Source organism: Epinephelus moara, chromosome 20 (assembly GCF_006386435.1).
Source record: "Epinephelus moara isolate mb chromosome 20, YSFRI_EMoa_1.0, whole genome shotgun sequence".
NCBI lineage: Eukaryota > Metazoa > Chordata > Actinopteri > Perciformes > Serranidae > Epinephelus > Epinephelus moara.
Window position 1 is genome coordinate 25,301,272 of NC_065525.1, and position 9,723 is coordinate 25,310,994.

General features: G+C 39.5%; 1 protein-coding gene across 1 annotated transcript; it reads left to right on the forward strand.

Annotated features, from left to right (window-relative positions):
• The first annotated feature begins 4,475 nt into the window (after positions 1–4,475).
• Positions 4,476–9,161, forward strand: ctsh (cathepsin H). The gene is made up of 12 exons (XM_050074180.1): positions 4,476–4,599; positions 4,788–4,819; positions 5,018–5,123; positions 5,213–5,283; positions 5,380–5,484; positions 6,924–7,010; positions 7,122–7,177; positions 7,266–7,347; positions 7,453–7,521; positions 7,593–7,699; positions 8,611–8,736; positions 8,823–9,161. Exons 1-12 carry the CDS (start codon positions 4,530–4,532, stop codon positions 8,890–8,892), a joined length of 981 nt encoding a protein of 326 aa, XP_049930137.1. The 5' UTR covers positions 4,476–4,529; the 3' UTR covers positions 8,893–9,161.
• The last annotated feature ends 562 nt before the right edge of the window (positions 9,162–9,723 follow it).

Consider the following 9,723-nt stretch of genomic DNA (forward strand, 5'->3'; position numbering starts at 1 on the left):
AAATTAATTTTAATATTCATTTATTAGTGCTGTATGCCTAAAGTGATTCTGACACTCTTCACCTGTAAAAACGTGTAGACTATATACTGAATAAAAATAACTTTATTTAACAACAACATTTAGACAACAGAAATATGGGTTAGTCACCTTCAGCTCAGCGCCTTTCCACTACATTTTGCCAAATCTTAATAGCGGTGGCTACAGTAGTCTCGAGTCTTCCTCGTTTGGCTTGCTATGGTTTTCAAATCCAAAAAGGAAAAGTTTTGGAAGACAACAGAATTTAATAGTGTGTGAAGAGATGTGTTTGCTTCTACCACCAACTTTGCAAAGTTAAAGTTCCAAATAATCATAAATAGCCCACTGCAGTGCCACCTGGTGGTAAAACATGTTAATGAATGCTCATTTAGACCTTTTTGTAATGTCTACAGGCTGGATTTTTAAAAATTATTCCTGATCTAGAACGGCTCCTTTGATAGTGAAGGCTGCCGACCCCTGTCCTACATGCTTGGCACACAGGAGAACTTTCAGCTCTGCAACCTCACCACTAGATGCCACTAAATCCTACTTACTGGACCAGGGCTATTCAATTACAAATTCAATTGCGACAGACTTTTTCAGCAACCTACTGAAAACCTTTTTTAGCTCTCATACACACACACACACACACACACACACACACACACACACACACACACACACACACACTGTATATACATATATTATTGCACTTACTCACAGTAACAAGTGTAGTTGTTGTCAGCTAGAGTAATCTTGAAGTTATATTCCCTTCATCTGCACAGCGGCCTCTCTGCTGTTGTCTGACTTCACTCTGTCGCGTTTGTACGTGCCTGTGTAGTGTCTCTGCATGTGTGTGTGCTGTGAAGAGTAGGTCAGCCCTGACATGCAGAGAGCAGGAGAGAGGCTGCAGCATTATGATACATGAAAACAAAACTTTAAAAGGTAATGATAAAAGAGCCAATAACGTCAGAGCTTATTATTACTACGGTCCAGATTAATTTTGCCCCGGGCCATTTATTACCAGCTCTCCGTACCCATCCTGTCCGGCCCACTCAGAAGTTGCTTCTGGGCTGCATGTGGCCCGCGGGCCACCAATGAATAGACCTGCACTAGAAGTCAGGGATCACCAAAGTTATTATAATTCATCCTGAGGGCGACAAGAATATTTGTACCAAATTTCATGACAATCCATCTCACAGTTGTTGAGACTTTTCACTACAAAACAGAAATGTGTGATACGCTAGAGGAAAGAGAGGGTCACTAAAGTCAGTAAGCCTCATCCTCTGCGTGTGTTAGATATTTGTACCAAATTTCAATGCAATCCATCTTATGGTTGTAGTATTTCAGTTTGAAAATACCCATTATACACAGTCTGGATCAAAGTGGTGGTGACAGACTGACCAGCACTGCCATGTCATGCTGCTAGCACATCTTAAAACTAATGCCTAGTTGATGAGAATGTGACAGATGCAGTTTCTTTGCTCCCTGATAGCAGATTTTCTGAGGGCCAGTAACGGTCCACAGGGGTTGGGAACCTCTGCTCTAATGTCTTCATTAACTTAAAACTGACAACATTTTAATCATCTTTTTATTTGTCTCTTAGCTTAACTTAGCCTCTTGTCACGCAAGGTGCCCAAACTTAACTCAGTTTATTTTATCTAATCAGTTATAAGCCGTGTGAGGACACACAGCGATAGCGACGTCTCTTTAGACCGCTGAGAATTTACGATTAGTCATCTGAATTTACTGTTGCACTTAAAACACACCAATACAGTACAGTGAGTTCTACCTATGTTCAAATTTCATGTTTCTTAGTTTTTAGTTCGACTCATGACAAAAAGCTCCCATGCGGTGGAAAGTGTTGTACCTTCAGGTCCAGCGATACTTGTGTAGAGTTAAAGGTTGTTGCTCTTCTGTAATTAAAAGACAATCTGTCCTTTTTGCTGTTCCAGTGATTGTGGAACGTGACTGTATATCACTCTGTTATATGCATTGCTGTTTAAAACTATGATAAAAACGTATGTGAATGACCTCTGCCTGCAGCATTCAAACACTATTTTTGTAGTAGTATAAGAGAGAGTGACCTGCTCTTTATATGAACATGGGAAAGTATTTTGTACTTTGTTGTTAACTCACCTCACTGAGATGTGCTGTACTTTTTGTACATGCAACCCTGCATATTTCTCAATGTGGAACAGTGTAATCCTTTCAAAAAAGAGAAAAAAACAACAACAAAAAAAAGTTGTATCTCAAGCTTAAACACAAAACGCTACAACAGTGTGGTCCCGAAACCATGACTTAGAGGTAGGAGAAACTTCAAAGTGTTTTGCATTTATACTGTAATCCTGTCTATAACCATTTCTGTTAGCAGGAATATAGTAACGTAGTGCTTATTCTGTGAATATTTGTATGTATTTTTACTATGTATGTACAGTACACTTTTGAAGCTCATGTGGCAGGCATGCAACACCTTCACAGACAGAATAATACTATATACTTATACTGTATACACTTATACATGCACATACTCTTATAAGGTATATAAACAAATAAACATTTTGCTGTTAGCAATACCCAGTGGTATGAAAATTATCTTTCAACCCTCATGTTTCCACACCTTAAGAAATATTCCCAGTTTTGTAAGAAAAAAATATGAAAAGATAACAAAAGAAAATATATGATGATGATGATGATGATGATGATAACAACAAATAAACAAAAGTATGTTTCCCAGTTTACCTCTTGCTAATAAATCCATTTTATATCAGGGGCAGTTTGTCTCAAGTGTTTTTGTAGATTGTCTATCAGTCGACATTGTGCTCACTCAGAATGCACAAATTTAACAAACAAATGTAACATATCCGTGGTTTGCAGTACAATATAATGCCAACATTTATGGTGATCGGGTTGCTTCGGAAAAAACATAACCCCCCCTTGAATACTAGCCTACCAAACAACAAACAGTGAACTGGTGGCAATTTGGGCCCCTAGGATCTGTTGCCTGCTCCACCCAGTTGGTAATCCAGCCTTGTATTTACAAGCATTTGAAGGAGAAACTTGCTGAACAACGGGGCTTCACGTTGTCCCCTCTTAAGGCCAAAAAATCATTACATGTCATTCATTTTCCGTAGCCACTTATCCTCTTAAGGGTCGCGGGGGAGCTGGAGCCTATCCCAGCTGACAGCGAGAGGCAGGGTACACCCTGGACAGGTCACCAGACTATCACAGGGCTGACACATAAAGACAGACAACCATTCACGCTCACATTCACACCCACGGACAATTTAGTCACCAGTTAACCTGCATGTCTTTGGACTGTGGGAGGAAGCTGGAGTACCCGTAGAAAACCCAGGCTGACACAGGGAGAACATGCAAACTCCACAAGGAAGAGTTCCCCCACCCTGGGTTTGAACCAGGAACCTGCTTGCTGTGAGGTGACAATGCTACCCACTGCACCACTGTGCCACCACCCCAACATATCGTGTGTCCTTTGTGCTCGGTTAAAATATTAAAATACACGTAATCTTAAAAAAGTAAGGGTTGGTGTTAAAGATTTTTAAGCAATGCCTTTTGTGCACAGTTTCCTTAGTTTGGGTTTAAAAGCATCATTGTATCCAACCATTATTAAATCACCCCTGACCTAACTTATATACAATATTAACTTTTAGCCTGGTAAAACCATCCTGGTGGCATGAGCTCAACATTCTGTTTCGCTCTCTGTGTCAGTCTGGACTCGCTGCCGCCCCAAACACTTTCAGTGGGTGGGAGTACTCACCTTGACAGACAAACTCCTTCAGTCAATCAGCGTAACAAAACACCTTGCAACATCTTCATCACCAAAAGGGCCAGGTGATAAATCAAGCTTTTGCCAAATCCAGTTGGATGATCAGCATAAAATGCATTTTCTGCCAAGAAACTCCACAAGTGCATACTCTTGTTCTTGTTTAGTTTTTGTTATTGACTCCATTTCTACAATAACTTCAGTTATTGCTGTTTTTACTCTGCCAGGGAGCCAATGGCAACATTACCATTCTGCAAGCTGTGGCCTGCATTTTACATCATGTACTACAATACAGTCCCTGATTGGCTGCTTATATTGTCAACTTCAGTGCTGATCCCTGATTGGCCCAGATTAGATTTTATTTTCTGTGAGGGCCAGACTGATAAAGAGAGCAAAACTCATGTCATCAGGATGGCCCCACCAGGCTACTTCACTGTACCTTTAAACTGACAAAGAGGGAATTTTAAGGTTATTGCAAATTCTTGTCTTCCTACATTTTTTCATTTCATGTTTCATTTGGCCCAAAATAAAAAATAAACAATAATTTATATTAAAATAAATAATAAAATATGAGGTTACTAACTTATTAAATGGCTCTGGCATTAGATTAAACTGTTGTATATTTTGGTCGGAAGGGGAATTTGAATATGCAGCACTTCACCGCGTGACTTCTCGTCTACTTCATTTCACTTTGACCCGCCGTCACTGACTGAAGCTGTAACAAGTGATCATGATGAACACTTGTCTGCTTTTATTTGCTTTGCTGTCAGCTGCTTCAGCCTTTCACCTGTCTGAACGAGGTAATTGCTGCGATCGTCCGTTTGGTACAGATAACTTTCTTTTTACTTACTTTTTACTCCGCTTTTATTATTTGTGTAAGCCTTAACTTTCACTTTCATAATCCACCGTGGCGTTTATGCCTTTGTTGTCATTGTTTGCTCTTATTCTTATTCTCTGTATACATTTTGACACTATGAATTGTTTTCAGACGAGGCTCACTTCAAGTCATGGATGGCGCAGGTGAGTTATCTATCAGATATATCGATCATGTGTAACACTTGTGTGAATGAGGAAATTAACTGCAAAGAAATCACTGCAACAAAAACGTCTGTTAAGTGAGATGTTCAAGTTTGACATGATCACAACCCTGTAAGCTCGCTGCTCATTTATACCCATAATGAATCCAAATATGTTAACAAAGATTCCCCCCATGTCCAGTACAACAGAGTGTACGGCCTGCAGGAGTATTATGAGAGGCTCCAGATATTCACTGAGAACAAGAGGAGGATCGACAAACACAATGAGGGGAATCACTCATTTACAAGTAGGAACAGCTTGTTATTGCATTTACTTTCTTTTGTTTTACATTTTCCATTTAAAATGTGTTGAGCATTGTTTAATCTCTTCCTGCAGTGGGGCTGAACCAGTTTTCTGACATGACATTTAAAGAATTCAAAAAGTCTTTCCTCTGGTCTGAGCCACAGGTAATGCCATCCCATACAGGAAGTAGGTGTTTACATGTTTGAGATGGGGGGTTTTTAAGCAGTGAGGGAATTTATTTTTCACATTGTCTGTTACAGAACTGCTCTGCTACCAAGGGGAACTACTTCAGCAGCAACGGACCGTATCCAGACTCCATCGACTGGAGGAAGAAAGGAAACTATGTGACGGATGTGAAGAATCAGGTGACGTTTAACTGCTGCACCAACACACACCCACACACAGTCACAAATTTTATTTTCAGTTATTGATCTCAAAGGTCACGCAGTGCATCGTTGCTGGGTGACAGCAGATTAAAATAGTTTCTCATGATATCTGATTTCTCAATCTGCAGTTGTCAAATAGTCAATTACGTACGACATATTGTGTTTTAATGCTGGAAAAGTGGCAAAGTAATACTCAAAAAAGTCATTATACATACTAAAATCCTAATATACTTCTTGTAGAATGCAATGCACAAAGGAAACAAAGTGCTGCAGGGTTGAAGTTTTGTTGCAGGCCACCCCGGAAGTTACATCGCCCTGGTTCTCTCAACAAACAGTCAGTGGGATTTTTGGATCATTGCAGAAAATAAGCTCTGTTGCAAACAAAAGCTTATGATACTCACTCAAAAAGAAAAAAGAAAAAAAACACTGACATGGAGATGAGGGAGTGGTAAAATGTTAACTCATTTCCTGTTGTAAGGACTCATTCCTGCACCACTATATGGAGGAGCTTCTCACAGCTAGAAAAAAATACAACTTATTTGTATAAGTATATTTGCATCACATTACTGCGAATATTTCTTCAGCCTGACAGACCAATTACTGTTTACAATCATTAGACAGACTGAAGAATTGCAATAATAAATAGCATTTGTGACAGCAATGAGATTTTGATTTCTTTTTACATTAAGCACATTAAACTTTAACGCACCCATTTGTAGTCATTTGTCCTTACTGTTCATTTTGAACTGACATCAGTGTGTTTACCCATGTGTATCTCATGCACACACACACACACACACACAAATATATATATATATATATATGTATGTATATATATATAATGTGTTTGTTTTTTTTCGAGCCCTAATTGGCCAGCAGTTTATAAACATATTAGCTTCAAACTCTATTCAGACATAAGTTAAGCTAGCTGGTATACAGGAAAGGAAGGACAAACCCAGAGAGAAAATGACAAAACGTACTCAATGATAAACAAAACATTGTCACACATTGACAAATATTAGAGATACATTACCTCGATAGCTAAAGAGATATAGAGAATTAATTTGCCGTTATGTTACATTACATTGAAGATTATCTATGAAAGATTATTGTAACAATTTCAATATAGTCAACAAATTTCCTTGACTTTTCCTAAACTTTCAATGATTTTGACTAAGTCCATGACTTTTCCAGGTCTTCATGATCGTGGAAACCCTGGCAGGTTTAACTAATAATGTCAATTACCGCATTGCCTTGCAGCTATTGCTGGACATGTCATTGTTAATGTTATTAGTTGCACATGTGCTTTTCCTGTTGTCACATGTCAACATGTGTTCTGTTTTTATAAAGGTCTATGAATCTGTTACAGTCCTTGAATCAAACATCTTACTGTTGTACCTTTTGTTTTTGCACCAAAGGGAGGTTGTGGCAGCTGCTGGACTTTCTCCACCACTGGCTGTCTGGAGTCGGTTATCGCCATCAACAAGGGGAAGCTCGTACCACTGGTGACTGTCTTTCACTTCTCTATCAAAACTGCTGCTCTTATATTATAAAAAGGAAATCAACATGTCACAGAAGAGCCAAGAGTATTAACTGAAATCTCAATTTTCATATAGTCAGAACAACAGCTGGTAGACTGCGCCCAGGCCTTCAACAATCATGGATGTAACGGGTGGGAGTCAAAAATACGTTTCCTTCCTCTTCTGATAATCTTCCTGTAACTACAGCACATTTCTATAACAAGATAACTTGTCTTCTAGGGGCCTTCCCAGTCAAGCATTTGAATACATCCTGTACAACAAGGGGCTGATGACAGAGGATGACTACCCCTACACATCCATTGTAACGAAATCATTTGCCTTCCTAACATATAAAATAACTAAAATATAAGCAACACGGACTTTGAAGTCACGTATTTAATCACTCTGTGCTTTTCTGTTAAACCAGGAAGGTACTTGTGTGTATAACCCAGAACGAGCAGCTGCCTTTGTGAAGGAGGTGGTGAACATCACAGCGGTGAGTGAACATCAGAGTCTTTATTCGAGATGTTTGAACAGTCTGTGAGTGATGAAGGTTTTCTGTTACAGTACGATGAGATGGGGATGGTGGACGCGGTTGCCACACGCAATCCTGTCAGCCTTGCCTTTGAGGTGACCTCTGACTTCATGCACTACTCTCAGGGCGTCTACACTAGGTGAGCAGAAGCCAGAGAAATATCGTCATGTACGACCTTGGAAATTGACTGTCAGTTTTCTTGCAGTTTGAGCCCACATTAGCAGGAGGAGGGCATGGCCACTAGATTGCAGTCCATTTTTCATGGCAATATACACTACACTTGGTTAATAAAAAGTGCACAGATTTACTTCCTCAGGGGGAAAATCATGTTTAACCTCGTATTTTTCTGTTTTGTTTTTGTCTGGTTTTGAGTGTAAGCTCACATGTGACAGTCACAGGTGACTGTCTATTAAAACATGTTGCTAAGACAGAATATAAAGCTTTGTTACAGTAATTTATGTCTTAAACATCTCTAGAATTTTCACTTTTACTTGAACATTTAGGAATATTTTGCAATAGTAAATTCGACTCTTTCCAGCTAAACCTGGGGAGTTGGACATGATGGCACTTTGACTCACAGCTTGATATATTATATTACCTGTTGTGCTACAATTTCCCTCAATTATCAGTGCAGAATAACCCTGAAGAAAGTGATACCACTGTAAAAGTAAAACACACTCTGTCTTTTCTTTAAGGCATGCAATTTAGTAGATACATGCACAAACACAAAGTGTGTGGCCACATACAAGTGCACTTGTCGACATAAGTAGAGTAGTTTTAGAATCTAAGTTTTACTAAATATCCTGCACTTGAGTTAAAATGGAAACCAAACAGGAATGGTGTGGCCGAGCCAAGTTTAACACTGCTGCCAAATCAATACTTGGGAAAATGGGGGCATTTTTTAAAAACATTTTGTTTTTACACTGTGAGTTAACTGTGAGTATCTGTCAGTGAAGCTGCTAAACTTGAAACTGGTTTAGTTCCTCATTCTTGATCAAAACAGTCTCATATATCAAGTTGGCTCTAACTCCCTTCTCTTCTGCCTTTCAGCACTGAATGCCACCAGACCACAGACAAGGTGAACCACGCTGTGTTAGCAGTCGGGTATGGACAGGAGAGCGGCACCCCTTACTGGATAGTGAAGAACTCATGGGGATCTTATTGGGGGATTGGCGGGTCAGTTTTCTATTCAGTCATTTACCGGAAAATATAACCAAATGTACACCAACTAGAGTTAATTAATAACTGTGTTCTTTTTACAGATATTTCCTCATTGAGCGTGGGAAGAACATGTGTGGACTCGCTGCTTGCTCATCTTTTCCTGTGGTGTGATTCCTGCGTGACAGCAAACTACAGAGGGGCTGAAAAGGGAGCAATATCTGACTTTTTTGTTATTATACAGTGATTTTTATATAATCAGTAGCCTACTGTGTGTTTATGCACAGTATGTTTTTGCACAATAGAGTCAGCCTCTGGTGAAGCACTATGTAAGGGGCAGATCAAGTCATATCCAGATTAATCAATAAATCTGACATTATGATTTAAATACCAGTTATTCTATTCTTTTCATTACATTCACAAATAAAGTCTATTACAATTTGTTTGATGGAGTTTTTTTAATTTAAGTTTATTACAGTTGTGTGTGCAATGCTCCAATATGATGGATATAGTAATAATGATTGAAGAAGGAATAAGTACCCAAACAACTTTAGAAAGAGGGTGCACACATTAACATTAACATTGTTTTGTCTTTCTGTGACATGTAAGATTTTAATTCAATTTATCATTTCCATTCATTCATTTTCTGTAACGGCTTATCCTATTAGGGGTCACAGAGGGGCTGGAGCCTATCCAAGGTGACACTGAATGAGAGGCAGGGTACACCCTGGACAGGTCGCCAGACTATCACAGGGCTGACACATTGAGGCAGACAACCATTCACGCTCCCATTCACACCTACCGACAATTTAGAGTCACCAATTAACCTGCATGTCTTTGGACTGTGGGAGGAAGCAGGAGCACCCAGAGAAAACCCACACTGACACAGAAAGAACATGCAAACTCCATACGGAAGGGGACCTCCCTTGAACCCCCCTCCCTGGGTTCCAGGAACCCTCTTGCTGTGAGGTAACAATGCTAGCCACTGCATCACTGTACCACCAT